The sequence below is a fragment of the Sinocyclocheilus grahami genome, unplaced genomic scaffold (genome assembly GCF_001515645.1).
Source record: "Sinocyclocheilus grahami isolate Dianchi unplaced genomic scaffold, SAMN03320097.WGS_v1.1 scaffold352.1, whole genome shotgun sequence".
Classification (NCBI taxonomy): Eukaryota; Metazoa; Chordata; class Actinopteri; order Cypriniformes; family Cyprinidae; genus Sinocyclocheilus; species Sinocyclocheilus grahami.
In genome coordinates, this window is record NW_015505531.1 from 676,446 (window position 1) to 695,571 (window position 19,126).

Below are 19,126 nucleotides of genomic sequence, written 5' to 3' on the forward strand. Positions count from 1 at the left end.
ATCATGCTTCTTCTGGGTAATAATAACTAAATATCATAATGTTTCGTCATAAAGGACACTGAAATCTTCAGATCAATTTCAAGACCCATTTATTAACATTATTTTTTGACAAAAACATCATACTGCTCTGTTTTATAAGCATATTACATAAGCTTCAATCACTCATCTGACTGCAAATATCAGATTATGGAGCATGCAAAAGAAAACCGCAAACAGTGAGATGATATTTGGCTGTCATTACCGATGAATCAAACGACTAAACAAACAGGACTGGTGAAGCAGCTGATATAGTGATTATTACACATAAACGTCTCTTGTTCCTAAAACGAACAGAATATATAGTAAAAATAATCAGAGTATGTGTTAAAGGGGTAGTTCACCCAAAAAAACGACAATTCTGTCATCATTTACTCACCCTCATGATGTTACAACCAACAGTGAATTGTCATTTTAGGACTGAACTTTCCCTAAAAATGTGATTGGATATTAATAAGCATGGCCCCACATCTAGTTAATAGGCACAAACATATGACCAATCATTCGTTTAGTAAAATAAACTCAACTCTGATGTGTCGTTACCAGCTACATTCATAAAGAGAGGACTGAAACATTATCTACACACACAAACACAAAGAAACCTCACTCGGGTATTAAGATACCGTTCTCTGTGTACAAGGTGTATTTTCCTCTTCCCTCCTGATTTCTCCATATAAAGTGCCATGCCCTCTATCTTGGGTTGGAGTAGAATAGAAGAATGATTTAAACGATTGCACCTACGACTCTTCTCCGCCTGCCCGTCCTTGATCCTGTCTAGACCAGAAGATAGAGATTCATAGTTTTCCTAATTCTGCAGAATAAACAGTTGCGTAAACATCAAAATCCTGTCCATTAAATATATTTACAGCAGTATACATGTCATACGAAAACCCTTACCAGTTACAGACAGAGAAGAGAAGACTGGGAAATCACTGAAAAATGAATCAATTTCATCTGAAGCAGGCTACTTTTTATCAAGTTGGTTGTTGTATGTATCACTGCAGTTCAGAAATGAATTGTCTGGCGAGTGGAGCTAAAAGGTTAAGGCGCTTTTGAAAATCACATGCCACCTACACTCAACCTGACCCTAAACCACATTGATAGTGTTAAAGGAACAGTTCACTCAAAAATGAATATTCTGTCACCATTTAAAGGGATAGTTCACCCAAAAATTAAAATGTGATGTCTATCTGCTTACCCCCAGGGCATCCAAGATGTAGGTTACTTTGTTTCTTCAGTAGAACACATATGATGATTTTTAACTTTAACCGTTGCAGTCTATCAGTCGTATAATGCATGGCAATGGTAACAAAATCTATGAGAGTAAAAAAAACATGCACAGACAAATCCAAATTAAACCCTGCGGCTCGTGACGACACATTGATGTCCTAAGACACGAAACGATCGGTTTGTGCCAGAAACTGAACAGTATTTATATCATATTTTACCTCTAATACACCACTGTGTCCTACTGCTTTTAGCACACGCACGGCATCCGGTGCGTGAGGTGTGTACGCGCTCTGGCGTAGTTTACACAAGCGCCGGAAGTGATCTCTCGCGCGTATACGTCACTCATTGTTTGCACAGTGCACAGTCATTGTAGGTACGACGGCTAATCAAAATGGTACTTACTTGCGCTTATCCAGATTGTTCAAACCGACTTAAAACTAAAAGATTACATTCTCTCGCGCGAACTCATTTGGGAGTGGTGACTTTCCACGTATTCCCAACTTCTGAGCCTGCTCGCCGGAAGTTATGGTTGATTGCTCTTCGGCTGGATATCAACACACCCATTAACGTAAACTACGCCAGAGCGCGTACACACCTTGCGCACCGGATGCCATGCGCGCGCTCAAAGCAGTTGGACACAGTGGTGTATTAGAGGGAAAATATGAGATAAATACTGTTCGGTTTCTGGCACAAACCGATCGTTTCGTGTCTTAGGACATCAATGTGTCGTCACGAGCCGCAGGGTTTAATTTGGATTTGTCTGTGCATGTTTTTTTTACTCTCATAGATTTTGTTACCATTGCCATGCATTATACGACTGATAGACTGCAACGGTTAAAGTTAAAAATCATCATATGTGTTCTACTGAAGAAACAAAGTCACCTACATCTTGGATGCCCTGGGGGTAAGCAGATAAACATCACATTTTCATTTTTGGATGAACTATCCCTTTAAGAAGCTATTTTGAAGATTGTTGGTAGCCATTGACTTCCATAATATGGAGAAAAAAAAATACTATGGGAGTCAATGGCTACCGACCAAATGTTTGGTTACCAACAATCTTCAAAATAGCTTCTTTTGTGTTCAGCAGAAGAAAGAAACTCATACAGGTTTGGAACAATCTAAATGATGACAGAAGCATGCCACTTCATCTTGCTTCGACGAGCCTTTGAGCTCTTTTTTCTAATGTCATGACTGGTGTTTCATGGGACTCGTACCCGAGCACTTCAACATTGCAAGTGCAACACTGTACCAGGTGAGCTACCTAGCAAGTTTACTACATCAGAAAAGTCATACATACAGTTGGTACGGAAAGTATTCAGACCCCCTTACATTTTTCACTCTTTGTTATATTGCAGCCATTTACTAAAATCATTTAAGTTATTTTTTTTCCTCATTAATGTACACACAGCACCCCATATTGACAGAAAAACACAGAATTGTTGACATTTTTGCAGATTTATTAAAAAAGAAAAACTGAAATATCACATGGTCCTAAGTATTCAGACCCTTTGCTGTGACACTCATATATTTAACTCAGGTGCTGTCCATTTCTTCTGATCATCCTTGAGATGGTTCTACACCTTCATTTGAGTCCAGCTGTGTTTGATTATACTGATTGGACTTGATTAGGAAAGCCACACACCTGTCTATATAAGACCTTACAGCTCACAGTGCATGTCAGAGCAAATGAGAATCATGAGGTCAAAGGAACTGCCTGAAGAGCTCAGAGACAGAATTGTGGCAAGGCACAGATCTGGCCAAGGTTACAAAAAAAATTCTGCTGCACTTAAGGTTCCTAAGAGCACAGTGGCCTCCATAATCCTTAAATGGAAGAGGTTTGGGATGACCAGAACCCTTCCTAGAGAAAGAGCACAGATAATCCTTAAATGGAAGAGGTTTGGGATGACCAGAACCCTTCCTAGAGCTGGCCGTCCGGCCAAACTGACAAACTGAGGAAGAAGAGCCTTGGTGAGAGAGGTAAAGAAGAACCCAAAGATCACTGTGGCTGAGCTCCAGAAATGCAGTCGGGAGATGGGAGAAAGTTGTAGAAAGTCAACCACCACGGCAGCCCTCCACCAGTCGGGGCTTTATGGCAGAGGGGCCCGACGGAAGACTCTCCTCAGTGCAAGACACATGAAAAAACACCTGAAGGACTCCAAGAGGGTGAGAAATAAGATTCTCTGGTCGGATGAGGCCAAGATAGAACTTTTTGGCCTTAATTCTAAGCGGTATGTGTGGAGAAAACCAGGCACTGCTCATCACCTGTCCAATACAGTCCCAACAGTGAAGCATGGTGGTGGCAGCATCATACTGTGGGGGTGTTTTTCAGCTGCAGGGACAGGACGACTGGTTACAATCGAGGGAAAGATGAATGCGGCCAAGCACAGGGATATCCTGGACGAAAACCTTCTCCAAAGTGCTCAGGACCTCAGACTGGGCCAAAGGTTTACCTTCCAACAAGACAATGACCCTAAGCACACAGCTAAAATAACGAAGGAGTGGCTTCACAACAACTCTGTGACTGTTCTTGAATGGCCCAGCCAGAGCCCTGACTTAAACCCAATTGAGCATCTCTGGAGAGACCTAAAAATGGCTGTCCACCAACGTTTACCATCCAACCTGACAGAACTGGAGAGGATCTGCAAGGAGAAATGGCAGAGGATCCCCAAATCCAGGTGTGAAAAACGTGTTGCATCTTTCCCAAAAAGACTCATGACTGTATTAGATCAAAAGGGTGCTTCTACTAAAAACTGAGCAAAGGGTCTGAATACTTAGGACCATCTGATATTTCAGTTTTTCTTTTTTAATAAATCTGCAAAAATGTCAACAATGCTGTGTTTTTCTGTCAATATGGGGTGCTGTGTGTACATTAATGAGGAAAAAAAAAAGAACTTAAATGATTTTAGCAAATGGCTCCAATATAACAGAGTGAAAAATTTAAGGATACTTTCCGTACCCACTGTGTGTGTATATATATAAAAGAAAAGCATCTTATTTGCATTTTAGGGACAGATTGCTATAGCAAAGCTTTTAGTAATAGCCCTTTTACAGTATTTGCTTGTATTCTCTGCCTTTAATGTGATTTGTAGTACCCAGCTCTGCTCCGAAAGATGTGACTGTGATCAGTAAAGAGGGAAATCCTCGAATCATCAACATCAACTGGCAGCCTCCGACTGAAGCCAACGGCAAAATCACAGGTACCCCAAAACCATGTCCCGGTCATATACCTAAAAATGGCTGTCCACCAACGTTTACCATCCAACCTGACAGAACTGGAGAGGATCTGCAAGGAGGAATGGCAGAGGATCCCCAAATCCAGGTGTGAAAAACTTGTTGCATCTTTCCCAAAAAGACTCATGGCTGTATTAGATCAAAAGGGTGCTTCTACTAAATACTGAGCAAAGGGTCTGAATACATAGGACCATGTGATATTTCAGTTTTTCTTTTTTAATAAATCTGCAAAAATGTCAACAATTCTGTGTTTTTCTGTCAATATGGGGTGCTGTGTGTACATTAATGAGGGAAAAAAATTAACTTAAATGATTTTAGCAAATGGCTGCAATATAACAAAGAGTGAAAAATTTAAGGGGGTCTTAATACTTTCCGTACCTACTGTATGGAGCTTAGTTTACAATTGTTAGTATACAAATCATGCACTATGGTAAACCAAGCAAAAATAGGGCTTCATTAATTAATAATCTGCCCCTGTAATCAAAACTGGTGTGAAAAGGAATCAAAGTTGTTGGCATTTTACTGCCTCTAGTGGTAATTTCAGCTGGAAACTGAACGTCAAGTTTTATTAGAACTTGACAGTAAAGACTTTTCCAATGTCTTTATTAATTGATAATCTGCTAATGTAATTACAATCTGTGTGAAAAACATTTTGTGTGCTGTTTTACTGCCTTTAGTGTTCAGATCAACTAGAAACTGCAGTTGCAATTGTAGGGCTGTCCAAAAAAAAATTTCCACATTCGAATGCAAAAACGTTGCTTTCGAATTTAAGGTCTGCGTCAGCCATCAGGCAGCCTTCTCGGTGGCGCACGAGATGCGATGACGATGTATGGGTCATAGATTGCATTTGAATGCTTTTGTTAGCCTATCCAGTTGAACCCACTAGATGCGGCACTGCTACGTTGTTCATTCAATATATTGCGGAAAACGAGAGCATCAGTGTGGAGAAGATGTTGTTTACGTCAAAACTGAAACCAAGCCGTTCACACAGAACGCATATGTATCACATTTTCTAGAGGGACATCTATCACAGTTGCACTCGCGTCTCGCACAAAAGAGCGGCATGTTTAGAAAGCCATGTAAAATTAATGCAACTTTTAAAAAACATGTCTAAAGACGTTATGGCGGTTTTTCCCCATCCCACTGCATCTCATGTTTTTAAATGAAGAAAGTAGCCTACTCTTTGTGATTGGTTTTCGGTCCTTTGTATTAAACTATACGTACATGCATGGTGCTGTTTTTTTTCTTCTAATTGTTTAAGCAACTTTATTAATTACATATGGTTTATAAACATTATTTTAAACATTATGCACTTTTTTTCAAAGATAGTCGTGTTATTTTATTACGCTTTGAAGAAACGTGCATAATATTTTGCTCGATGCGCCCTCTTGTGGCCTCAGGAGAGAAGCCAAAAGCTTTTTTCCCCCTAACTGAAATGATGCCTTTTCAATTCGAATATAATTCGAATTTTGATAATATTTCAGTAGAAAATTCAAATGTAGTTTTTCAGTCATTTTGACAGCCCTAGTGAATTGTATGTATAGTTGTTTTTGGAGTTTTGCAAAAATATAGAGGCATATTTTGTCCAGTGAGCCTGGGTTGGAAACGTCACAAACTGTATTCGACCTTGAGACACTCACATGAGCAGCACAGCTCAATGTGTTGCACTCTTAACAAGTGTGTTTACTCCCATTAAGACTGCATGCGAGTTTATTGTTCTGAAAGCAGGATGAGTGTGGCGTCTCAGACCTGCTGGGATCAGGAGGTTTCCTCGGCGCTGCCGCTGAAGGAGCGACTCCGGATGTGGTTCCTCAGCTGTTCGATCAGTTCTGGATTCTGCTGCTGGATCTGCTGGGCGAACTGCTGTCCACTGAGAGAAACACAGAACATCTCAGACCACCATCTCAGAGTCCTAGTTTATGTGGCACGTCCAAACATCAGGCTATGTTTGTAATACTGCTTGGTGCAGCAGTATATTATGCACATCATTCTTAAAACTGCTTGTTGAACACATGTCAAGTCAATCAAACGTCAAAGAGAAGATGCTCACGCTTCAATGAGACTGGATATGTCAGATAATCCACCGACTCCGGCTGCAGGTCCCCCCACCGCGTTAGACATCATGCCCGACATGCTGGTTTTGGACAGTTAATCACAATCACACTGTGTCATGAGGGTTTTACAAATATAGTGTGTGCGTGACCTATGTTAAAGAGTTATCCGTTTTGTGATACGGATAAGTTTTGTGTTTGGAATGACATGAGGTTGAGCAAATGGTGACAGAAATTCTATTTTTGGATGAATTATCCCTTTAAATTATTTGTAAAGACATGATTTGGAAAAGTACACCACAAATGTGCATAGTCTAAATGATGAAACTCACAGTTGTTGCACTTGTTGGTTTTGCATCACACTGGCAGCCTATAGTGAAAAGAGAAACATCAAATTTAAAAAGAAATCAAATTAATTTGTGGCTTTTAGTCCATGCACGTTAGCTTAGGGGGAAGTCGTGGCCTAATGGTTAGAGCGTCGGACTCATAACCCAAAGGTTCTGGGTTCGAGTCCGGCAGGGATTGTAGGTGGAGGGAGTGAATGTACAGCGCTCTCTCCCACCTTCAATACCACGACTGAGGTGCCCTTGAGCAAGGCACCGAACCCCCAACTGCTCCCCGGGCGCCGCAGCATAAATGGCTGCCCACTGCTGTGTGTGTGTGTTCATGGTTTGTGTGTGTGCACTTTGGATGGGTAAATGCAGAGCACTAATTCCGAGTATGGGTCACCATACTTGGCCACATGTCACTTCACTTTCACTTTTTAAAAACCATCAAAATAAACTTTTAGCAGATATACACTAACATTCAAAAGATTGGGATTTTTTAAAAGAAATTTATTCAGCAAGGATGCACTGAATTGATCAAAAGATTTGTAATGTTACAAAAGATTTATTTTTCAAATAAATGCTGTTCTTTTGAACTTTCTATTTTTCAACATTGATAATAATCAGAGATGTTTCTTGAGCATCAAATCAGCATATTAGAATGATTTCTGAAGATCATGCGACACTGAAGACTGGAGGAATGATGCTGAAAATACAGCTTTGATCACAGACATAAATTACATTTAACATATATTCACATAGAAAACATTTCTTTTAAATTGTAATGATATTCACAATATTACTGTTTTTACTGTATTATTGATCCAAATCAGCTAAATGCAGCCTTGGCTCAACAAAAGAAACAAAATATCTTTCGCTTTCAACTACTTCATTAATTAATACTAGCCTAATGCATACTGTATTGTGTATTCATCTTATATACTGTACACTGTCTACTAAAATAAGTATGCATTATGCAATGATAAACACTTTTCAGATATCATCTTAAAAATAAAAGCATTTATTAGCCCTTAATCCAATTTTGCATTTATAAAGTCTTCAAAGTTGAACAGGAATAAAGTCTAAAATCTTGGCAGTTTGATCAAATGGTCAAAAAAAAATTATGTTAAAAATGATGATTGGTGCGTCTGGTTTATCAGTCACACTAGAAACAGAAGTTCATTTCAAAAGCATTGCATTATGGGATACAGTATTCTGCGCATGGATTTTATACGGCATATCTTGGTAAATTTAGTAGATCATCCATGCATACAGAAAAAAATGGCATACTGAGCACAGTATACACGCTATATGCTGGTACTGCATGGAAGTATGCTACTCCTAACCTCTAAACCTTGAAGCACAACCAAAGCATTCATACCCTACCTCTGTGCATTAAGGTCTTAAAATTGTGCGAGTTCTTTTTATGAATGCGTCCCAATTCCTAAACTGCTGCAGTGTGCTAGAAACCACACGCTCCCCCTCAGGCCTCCAGCTGACTGGCCCTTTAACTCGGGCATGGGCTGCATTCCAGACAGATGACAGGAGTCGCAGGGGGCGATTTATGACCCTTTTCATAAATACTATTAACAGAGAAATGTGAAACCACCCACTTGCGCATACCATGCTAATGAAAGCGGGGTTATTGATGAGGCTGGCCATGTCAAAGCCCAGTCCTGTGGCCGTCTGCGAGAAGACAACATACAAAAGCTAATGTTAGGAGTTATTACTGGCTAGCTCTCATATTTAATTACTCAACCGGGATACTCAATATACACTCATAAAAAAACTATGATGTTCTTAATGGGATGGATCAAATTTAAAAGTAACGATCTCCATTTCACCTACAGTACTATGACAGCAGCTTCTTCTACTCACAGGGCTGGCAGCTTCTTTTTGTTTCTGCTCTGCTATCTTTAGGTTGGATTTGTAGGTGTCGTTTTCAGGGTCTAACACCAGAGCTTTATTAAAATAAGAGATCGCCTCGGGATACTTGCTCATGGAAGTTAGTGCCAATCTAGAACCATAAAGAGATGAAAATCAAAGACAGAGAAACATAAGTTAGTCAAATTCATATCTGTAATATACTGTATACAGTGGGAGGAATATTTTAGAACTGATTGGCATGCACTGATTCTGGTTCTAACTCTGATTAATTTGATCATTTTTGGCTCCATAATGATTCCATTAATGAATTTTAGTACTTTTGAGGAAGTGCCCTCTCCTTTATAAATGTGCCTAACTATAAACTAAACGAAACGTACAGTCACAACAAATTATGCCAGACTTGAGGTTTAAACTCATGAGATTGACTCATTAAAAAGTTTGTTGTTGCTATTTATAGCCCCCAGTTTTTCTCTGTCATCACATTCTATTCACATTCTATTCATTCTATTGTTGATGCAGATGTTCAAGAACAAAACCAAATATTATAAAAATACTTCATTCGCAGAGTCTTTTAAAAATGAAACTTGTTCTGAACATACAATTAATTTCCAACTTTGTAATTTGGCAAATTGGTAACTTTATGAGACTACTACTAATAATAAATTAATACTAAAACATAACATGGCTGTTTAAAATTAGATGAAAATAATGAATAATGAAAGGAGTTATCAGTAAATTTAGTATTATTTATATACTAGTTTTTAGTATTTATTTACTAATATTGTGAATTAGCTTTTATCTTCATTTATTTCATTTTCATTAATTTTTCACTTCAAGTATACGTTTTTTTGGTAGTCTTTTATATTTCTTTTTAGCTGTAAAATATTTTCATTTCACTTCTAGTTTTAGTCACCCCCCCCATTTTTTTTAAAATAGGCATGCAGGTGCACTATCCAAACTTAAATTGTTGTAATTTATGAACACTTTGGAATACAGACATAAATTTGGTCTCTTTTTAAAGAAGAAAATCAGCAGATTATCGCAAAAGCGGACAAATTAAAGTATCAAAAAGTTATGGTCGTTTAAATTTACTGTAAAGAAAATGCACTATATTACTTAATTTTATTTTATTATATATATATAAAATATTTTACATAACAGGTTTTACTCTAAAATTTGTATAAAATTAAAGCCTTGTGTCTAAATAAGTTATGTTCCAAATTTGAAGTTGATATGAAAAAAATTAGTTTAAATTTACTGTAAAGAAAATGCACTATATTACTTAATTTTATTTTATTATATATATATAAAATATTTTACATAACAGGTTTTACTCTAAAATTTGTATAAAATTAAAGCCTTATGTCTAAATAAGTTATGTTCCAAATTTGAAGTTGACATGAAAAAAATGGAGGTTCCTGTGAGATTGTATTTAGGGCGCTATACCACAAACAGCCACCGGGTGCCATCCAAACTATATTAAATCTTTTAGTGAGTGAGTGACATGTGGCCAAGTATGGTGACCTGTCAATATTACTTCTATCTCAAAATATGGAATCCTGAGACTCAGACCTTTCCATTGATATGTTTTTTGTCAAGATTATAAAAAGTTTTGATTGTAAAAGAGCGTAATGCATTTTGTAATATGACACTTGACACCGCCCACTAAGGGGGAGGAGACCGCCAAAAGATTTTAAAGATTTAATGCAATGTCCGATTTCAAAATAGTTTTCACAGGATGAATCTTGGGCTTCTAAGTTTTCAAATGATATATGATTTATGATGATTTCTAAAAGATTTGATAGCGAAAAAGGACAACAACAAAAAGAGTGCCAAGCGTCCCACAGGTGGGCCGGTGACAGTTAAGGGGTTTTAAACTTATTTTTATTATAGTTTTTTAGTCATGCTACTTTTATAGTTAGTTGCCATGGCAACACTTCTAATTTTCATTAATAGTTGTTTTAATAAGTTTATGTTTTTCATCTACTATTTACGTTTTATTTAATTTCAGCTTTATTTCAATTCATGAAAACATTTTTCAATAGTTTGAGTTAACAATAACAACACTGACAGTTATTCCACAGTAATCTCACCCCATTCTGCCATAAGCTTTACTGTATGACGGGTCGATGGCGATCGCTCGTTCACAGTCTCCCGTAGCCTCCGTGTAATTCCCAAGTTTACTATGTGCCGCAGCCCTGAGAGAACAATCCCAGCCGTCAACACCAAACATAATAACATACAGTATGTCTCTGTGAGTGACACAATCAGTGAGCGTTCACCTGTTACAGTAATACACTGCATTTCTTTGGTCCAACTCGATGGCTTTTGTGTAACAGTCCACAGCACTGCTGTAATTCTCCTCTTTCATGTGGTTATTCCCTGATAAAGACAAACAAAGGCATTTGATGCACAGAGCATTACAATGCATCGTTACAATGGAAAATGTGATGACAGATGCATTTTAGTTATACAGAATGCATCCTGTGAAATGATTTTGAAAGTGTTTTAGTCGTAAAGTGTGACGTGCCCTCATTTTTCAGCTGCTCAGCTCTCTCGATGTCCTCTGGAGATGGAAACGTCTCAGGTAGCGTAACAATATCATTCTGTAAACGACAGTGTCAGAAATCTTGCTTGCTGCATAATATACTGAATTATAACAACAGCAATCAAAATAATGAAAGAAAGCAGGTTGGCGTGTAATAAATGCAGTTACTTTGAGGAGGGAATTGAGGAATATCTCTCTCAGCGGCTGAGGGGCGGCAAGATGATAGTCGCTGGAGCTGATCTTGAAAGTGGTCTCCAGACACTGTACTGCAACTGTAAATAGGAGAATAATGCAATCATATTTTCAATAATTGTCACTGCTCAACCCGAATTGCTTATTTTTTCAGCAGCAGACATTTTTTTCTAGAGAGCAGGGTAGCTGATGGTCAATACAATGCTGATATGTGACCCTGGAGCACAAAACCAGTCTTAAAGGAACACTCCACTATTTTTGAAAATAGGCTCATTTTCCAACTCCCCTAGAGTTAAACAGTTGAGTTTTACCATTTTCGAATCCATTCAGCCGATCTCCGGGTCTGGCGGTAGCACTTTTAGCTGTAGCTTAGCATAGATCATTGAATCGGATTAGACCATTAGCATCTCGCTCAAAACCGACCAAAGAGTTTCTATATTTTTCCTATTTAAAACTTGACTCTTCTGTAGTTACATCGTGTACCAAGACCAACGGAAAATGAAAATTTGTGTAATATCATCGAGCCTGCTGCACCCATGGTACGCCAGCAAAGTTCCTTGATTATTACGCCGGAACGAGAGTATAGTTCCTAGCCATATCGGCCTAGAAAATCGCAACTTTTCATTTTCCGTCGGTCTTAGTACACGAAGCGATCTGTCACTCCACATTAAACAGCGCCAAAACGGCATTTATTGTTTGAATACTGCAATACAATGGACAGAATTTGAAATCTGAGACTTTGTTGCATATTAAAAGTACCAAAGCACAATGCTCACTGCGATATATTGGATGGGAGGTGCCCTTCAATGTTCCGTCCATTAACTGAAGACAGGCTACACTAATCGATTCTTGGGATTTAAGAATCGATATCGTTCCGTAAAAATGATAATCGATTAATATCGAGATATCGATATATTTTTACCCAGCCCTAGTAATTACCTGAACCTTCCAGTGCTTTTTCTTTTTTAAAAGCAGGACTTCAGTACATCTTCATATGTCATTTCATTATTACTCCTATTGTTTTTTTTTATATGGTTAAAGTGTACTGCTGAATTTACTGACCAGCTTTTATGATAACCTAAAATATAATGTCATTTCTCTTGACACTTTTCATGTATGTCACTTATTTAAATGTATTAGTAATTACACATTTATAATGATGACGTTACAATTTTGTATATTTATATGTTAACTTTAATATATGAACTTTCGATGTAATTGCTAATAACACACTAAAGTTAGAATGATAATAGCCAAGTACTTTACATGTGCTTTACCGTGTTAGTCAAAATCAGTGCACTTCTTTAAAGCACAACAACAGATTATTAAAACATGTAAATGTAAAACTTAAATAATGCGTATCAGTACTGTACATACCGATAATCTCACCAAATATTAGCCAGCTAATCAACCGATCTGATATATCAGGCTGATAGATCACTAATAATAATAACAACGTCATTAAACATAAGTACAATTCAGTTTTCAGTCTCGTGACCGGCTGGAAGACCTGGCGGGCAAAACATCCATAGAACTGCAGCACAAGCCCGTCAGTTTTACATCTGTTCCAATACAAAAATCTTTAGATCACCTCTCAAAAAAAAAAAAAAAAAGAAGCAAGTTTTGGCCATTATCAATCCATATAAAGCACCCGCCGCAATATTTCAATCAGTAAAAACAGCGGGACATTCTAAAACGTTTAATGTGAAAACACTTAAAGTGCCTTTAAAACAGTGATATTAAAGATCAAATTCAGTACACATCTTTTTGATGATGCATGCTTTAAGTTTATACAGACAAGCAGATGGGCTCGGAACATGAACGCAATGCGCTAAACGGTTAAGTGTTTTCTTTAAAACGGTTTTCTATGGGAAAACATTTAATGTGAAACTTTGCACATTGCGTTTATATTCTGGGTTCATCTGCTTGCCTGTGCAAAGTCTGCATCATCAAGGTGTATACTGAATTTGGCCTTTAAATATCACTGTCTTACTACATTACTACTTGATGCAAACCTCATAAAAATAACTCTCTTTTGGAAGACCAAACAAAGTAGTTTCGCTTTCACAACAAAACACAGCGTCTTCACGACATGACGGCGGCAACAATACTACAGCGAGAATAAAAGTTACGCCTTCTTTCTTTGCGTGAACATTTGGGCGGCGTTATGCAAATCTTCCCACATAGTGAGGTAGACATGTGGGGGCGTGTTAGAACGAGCCGTTTTAGGTAGGCGTGGTTAACTCTTAACTTTTATAAAGAATATCTCTTTGGATTTGAGACTTTAGTCTTTGCAACTTTACAGATCTTCTTTATGCACCAAGAGCTTGTAACACTCCAAAGAGAAAGGAAAACTTGAAATCGCATCATATGACCCCTTTAACGGTTTTAAGCACGAGGGTGACCTACCTTCCAGACTTTCCTGTTCATCTGAATTCAGCGAGCCACAGTGAGTCTGATCTCTCAGGAACTGGACGATAGAATACGCCAAGCGCTTTTCCACTGCCATTTTGTTTGGGAGAAACCTGGGGAAAGATTTGTTGATGCTTTTTTAACTGAATCAGACGGGACATTGCAGGAAAAGCTGGCATCCAGACAACAATTTTCCACGTCAGTAAAACAGAAAATGAAATCATGAACCGACTTAACTGATACTGTCTATACATTAACCTAGAGATGTCCTATTCCCAGCATATGTGCATGCTGCTGCAGGGGTTAGTTACATAACATTCATCTATCAATTATTTCTGCTTATTATTAAAGCGGTTAATCATATCTGAAATAGAAAACTGTTCTGGGTCCCACTGCAGAGCACATTAAACAGTTTCTTGCAACTGTGTCACACAGTCTGTTATTCATGCCCCTGCATAACAAAAGCCAAAACACATGTGATGCAGTCATGATGTAACGCTGACACAAGACTCTGACCGTGCTCTACAACATGAGCTATGATTTAATCTCAAGTACTTGTGACAATAACCCCGTTAACCGCAGATGAGCAGTAGTCTGCGCCTCACAGATGGCTCATGTTTACATCGCTTTGCACAGAGGAGAGTGCAGAAGCCTGAGCAATGGCTGAAGACAGTCGCAGATTAATTACCGGACAGAAGGAGAAACCTTTGCGTGCTCTTCAAGAGCCCCGCATCTCACACCTCGCGGAAAATATCAATAACATCAATATATAGTCCTGTGGATGCTGTGCGCGCCCCCGCCCACCTACCTGGAGAAAGTGCCCGCAGCGCTCGCGCCAGCCACATGAACGCTCACGCAGACTGATGCGCGTGCGCCGTCTCGCCGGAAATGGCTCTGCTCGAGGACTACAATGAATTTATGATTTTTATTAATTTTATGAGTTCGACTAATTCTACTGTGTAAAGGCGTTAATACATATATGATTAATTTTGTTTCTGTTACAGCCCTACTGAAAAAACCCCGCTAAAATCAGCCAAAGCTGGTTTTAGCTGGTCGTCCCGCCTGGTTATAGCTGGTTTTAGCTGGTCGTCCCGCCTGGTTATAGCTGGTTTTAGCTGGTCGTCCCGCCTGGTTATAGCTGGTTTTAGCTGGTCGTCCCGCCTGGTTATAGCTGGTTTTAGCTGGTCGTCCCGCCTGGTTATAGCTGGTTTTAGCTGGTCGTCCCGCCTGACAATGAATTTATGATTTTTATTAATTTTATGAGTTCGACTAATTCTACTGTGTAAAGGCGTTAATACATATATGATTAATTTTGTTTTTGTTACAGCCCTACTGAAAAAACCCCGCTAAAATCAGCCAAAGCTGGTTTTCCCGCCTGATTATAGCTGGTTTTAGAAGGTCGTCCCGCCTGGTTATAGCTGGTTTTAGCTGATCGTCCCGCCTGGTTATAGCTGATTTTAGAAGGTCGTCCCGCCTGATTATAGCTGGGTTTAGAAGGTCGTCCCGCCTGATTATAGCTGGTTTTAGCTGGTCGTCCCGCCTGGTTATAGCTGGTTTTAGAAGGTCGTCCCGCCTGGTTATAGCTGGTTTTAGAAGGGTTTTGGCCACTTCTAACTTCCAGCTACTTCCAGCTTAAACCAGCTAAGACCAGCCAACCAGTTTAGGCTGGTTTTAGTAGTTTTTTTTGTTTGTTTGTTTGTTTTCAGCAGGGAGGGTTACAAACCACAAATCAAACTACATTTAAAAGAACTAATAAATAACCGCTCACATTAAAAATGTGGCTAAATTAATTTAATTAAATCGAACGTTTAATGGAAGAACCCGTTCTTTTTGTTGTTTATGTAATGTACGTGTAAAATGAATGTCACTGTTACTTATTTAAAAAACAAAACAAAAAAAAACTGTTACTTATTTAATATTCATAAGCTAATCTTTCACCGCATTCATTAATTCGCCAGTTGACGAGCTCCCGCCTACCAGCATTTACCTTGTAGCCAATCAGAATGCGCTATCAGGTGAACGTCTACTTACGTAATTAATATTCACAAGCCAAACCTTCATCGTATTAGTAATAGCAGTAATGGTTTGCAACAGTGTGACGGTAGGAGTTGCATCCCAGTTTTGCACGTCGCACGTATGAATCTATAGGCATGCAATGTTTATCCTCGGCATTTCTGTGACTCGAGCGGCTAGAAGGTATTGTGGTTTCTGTTATTTAACTCACTTTATGCGCTTTGACTGGGTTGCCATTACTAGTTACCATGAACCGAATGCATGAATGCGACTGGGCTCACAAACCATATATTCTCTGACTTATTCTGTTTTACCTTACAAAGCTTTAGTATGAGAGGATATCTGGTTTTAGTCAGGTTATCTTCTGAAAACTAGGCAATGCAACTGGCATATGTGAAGTAGTGTAAGTGTAGCACAGGCAGATCAGGTTCACATTCCCTATTTTGAAAGACATGTGAAAGTGCCCATCGTTAGTACGGAAAACATTCAGGGTTTTGGCCACTTCTAACTTCCAGCTACTTCCAGCTTAAACCAGCTAAGACCAGCCAACCAGTTTAGGCTGGTTTTAGTAGTTTTTTTTTTTTGTTTGTTTGTTTGTTTGTTTTCAGCAAGGAGGGTTACAAACCACAAATCAAACTACATTTAAAAGAACTAATAAATAACCGCTCACATTAAAAATGTGGCTAAATTAATTTAATTAAATCGAACGTTTAATGGAAGAACCCGTTCTTTTTGTTGTTTATGTAATGTACGTGTAAAATGAAGTAAAAACGATCATGTCACTGTTACTTATTTAAAAAACAAAACAAAAAAAAACTGTTACTTATTTAATATTCATAAGCTAATCTTTCACCGCATTCATTAATTCGCCAGTTGACGAGCTCCCGCCTACCAGCATTTACCTTGTAGCCAATCAGAATGCGCTATCAGGTGAACGTCTACTTACGTAATTAATATTCACAAGCCAAACCTTCATCGTATTAGTAATAGCAGTAATGGTTTGCAACAGTGTGACGGTAGGAGTTGCATCCCAGTTTTGCACGTCGCACGTATGAATCTATAGGCATGCAATGTTTATCCTCGGCATTTCTGTGACTCGAGCGGCTAGAAGGTATTGTGGTTTCTGTTATTTAACTCACTTTATGCGCTTTGACTGGGTTGCCATTACTAGTTACCATGAACCGAATGCATGAATGCGACTGGGCTCACAAACCATATATTCTCTGACTTATTCTGTTTTACCTTACAAAGCTTTAGTATGAGAGGATATCTGGTTTTAGTCAGGTTATCTTCTGAAAACTAGGCAATGCAACTGGCATATGTGAAGTAGTGTAAGTGTAGCACAGGCAGATCAGGTTCACATTCCCTATTTTGAAAGACATGTGAAAGTGCCCATCGTTAGTACGGAAAACATTCACAGCATGCAGCAGCCCTGCACAGCACTCAAGTTTCTCTTCTTTCAGTATTATGCATATTAATGTGTAGCATTTCTTTTTCTAAAGTTGCAAGAAGCCTCATACAAGTGCCCATGCAATGCATGCAGGCTAATATTTACACAGTGGTCAGCACTGATTCTGTCTTTTGTGCATTGCAGAGTTGTTTTATCCAGCTCAAAGCTCAAGATGACACTTCAGAATGGATCAGTCACATCCACCCGCAGCTGCTCCAGCACAGCGGACACGAACAACAACAACCTGCGCTGGGACCTGACCCCAGAAGAGATCAGACACCAGACACAGAGACTGATCCAGCGGATAAAGCAAGCCTATGACTCCGTGGGCTCGGTGGACATTGGGAAGGTGTGCTTTGAGAATACACTGCAAGTCATTGCAGACGCAAAAGCAGAGTACGCCGGTGAGTGGCGACCGGTGGAAGGATGCCATGCATGATATTAATGTGAAGTTCTGTCATCTGTGTCTGTTTTTGTGCTGTGCTCTTCACTGTTCTGTGCTCTGTTTCAGCTTCACGGCATGTGCTGGACATTCCTCAGTATGTTTCTCCATGTAAAGAAGTGAGATTGGCGAGCACCGAGGCTGATAAGCGCCTGTCGGGTTTTGATGTGGAAGTGAGCATGAGGGCCGACGTGTTTCAGAGACTTATAGCCCTGCAGGTACCACAACTACAGTATAATATTCTGAATAATTCTGCTACTGTGCACTCGTCCATTTTTTTTTTTTTCATTTAAAAAAATTTTCATTTTCTTCTGTTTATTATCTGTGTTATCCTTCTATATTATTTTATTGTATTCTATTTTACTCATAGCACAGTGCAAAGAGTACAGGACATGAGCTGAATGTCATCCATTTGATTGACACTGCTAAACGTGTCTGAGTGTGTGTGCACTAACCTCTAGCCTTGTGTTCTTCTCTACTAGTATTTAGTATGCAAAAAGAAACCGTAAAAAATACGGTTAAAGGCGACTTAAACCTGACATACTGTAATGAGACTTAGACAACCCTCATTGTTTCTTGTGTTAAGCACGCACGTTTGAATCCGTTTACCAAGTTTGATGTGCTCTATGCATGTGCGTTGATCAATGTTTATAACATAATATAATATAAACATATAAACTTTATATTTGAATAAAAGCCTAAATTATATCTGTTCTTCAGATACAGCAATTGTTTTTTTTTAGTAGACCTGCCCTTCGTCCAAGTATGCATATTTTTTGCTATATAGTTGATGAAAAACAGTATGTGATAATGTTAGACAAGTAATAAATCTGAATTCATAGTATTCATAAAATAGCAGGTGAAAAGTAACCAGATGACAGCATGGCGGATGTAGAATGTCCATATGTTATTCATACTAACCATATTCATAATATATAGGACATAATTTTTTTTAACAGTCACAAAGTAAGTTTCAAACCAAATGTAGTGCCTTCTAGACATTATGTGATTTTGGTCACAGCTTTGGATTGAATTATTTAATTCATATGGACTTTTAGAAACGTCGAAGATTTGGTATAAAAGACTTTTAATGGAGGGACAGAAATCTCTCAGGTTTAATTAAAAATATCTTCATTTGAGTTTTGAAGATGAACAAAATAATTCCGCCACTGTGCACATATATTTATTTTTTATATTTGTTTATTTATTTTTATTAAAGGGTTAGTTCACCCAAAAATGGAAATTAGCCTATAAATTACTCAGCCTCAAGTCATCCTAGGTGTATATGACTTTCTTCTTTCAGAC

The 19,126-nt window shown here is 38.5% G+C and overlaps 2 protein-coding genes across 8 annotated transcripts in view; one reads left to right on the top strand and one right to left on the bottom strand.

The window, feature by feature from the left end:
- Positions 1-72: 72 nt before the first annotated feature.
- LOC107548671 (small glutamine-rich tetratricopeptide repeat-containing protein beta-like) lies at positions 73-17,506 on the bottom strand. 5 transcript variants are annotated; one of them, XM_016229451.1, is made up of 12 exons: positions 17,485-17,506; positions 13,914-14,029; positions 11,481-11,584; positions 11,295-11,370; positions 11,047-11,146; positions 10,858-10,962; positions 8,756-8,894; positions 8,501-8,563; positions 6,884-6,921; positions 6,551-6,634; positions 6,250-6,370; positions 73-810 (listed from the first exon to the last, which is right to left on the bottom strand). In XM_016229451.1, the coding sequence occupies exons 2-11, from the start codon at positions 14,011-14,013 to the stop codon at positions 6,259-6,261; spliced, it is 921 nt and encodes a 306-aa protein (XP_016084937.1). In that variant the 5' UTR covers positions 14,014-14,029; positions 17,485-17,506; the 3' UTR covers positions 73-810; positions 6,250-6,258. The 5 variants fall into 5 exon arrangements, with proteins under 5 accessions (XP_016084937.1, XP_016084935.1, XP_016084934.1 ...); XM_016229449.1 differs by lacking the exon at positions 17,485-17,506 and adding an exon at positions 14,725-14,813 and having other exon boundaries at positions 73-806; XM_016229448.1 differs by lacking the exon at positions 17,485-17,506 and adding an exon at positions 14,725-14,813.
- The window catches only part of LOC107548669 (thimet oligopeptidase-like), a 17,885-nt gene continuing 14,740 nt past the window's right edge, over positions 15,982-19,126 (top strand). Inside the window, exons 1-3 of one of the 3 annotated variants that reach the window (XM_016229443.1) lie at positions 15,982-16,112; positions 17,524-17,783; positions 17,891-18,039. In XM_016229443.1, coding sequence (XP_016084929.1) covers positions 16,072-16,112; positions 17,524-17,783; positions 17,891-18,039 — 450 coding nt within the window. In that variant the 5' untranslated portion in view covers positions 15,982-16,071. Of the gene's footprint in view, positions 16,113-16,909; positions 17,041-17,523; positions 17,784-17,890; positions 18,040-19,126 lie in introns of those variants that run through there. The other 2 variants (XM_016229444.1, XM_016229442.1) reach the window with 2 other exon arrangements.

Excerpts from the sequence above, each read along its gene's own strand:
- LOC107548671 (XM_016229451.1), bottom strand. The coding sequence starts at position 14,013 with ATGGCAGTGGAAAAGCGCTTGGCGTATTCTATCGTCCAGTTCCTGAGA. Across the intron at positions 8,895-10,857 it reads AAAGCTTATGGCAGAATGGG|ATTGGCACTAACTTCCATGA; the intron begins GTGAGATTACTG and ends TTATGGTTCTAG. Across the intron at positions 6,922-8,500 it reads ACCCCGCTTTCATTAGCATG|GCTGCCAGTGTGATGCAAAA; the intron begins GTATGCGCAAGT and ends TTTTCACTATAG.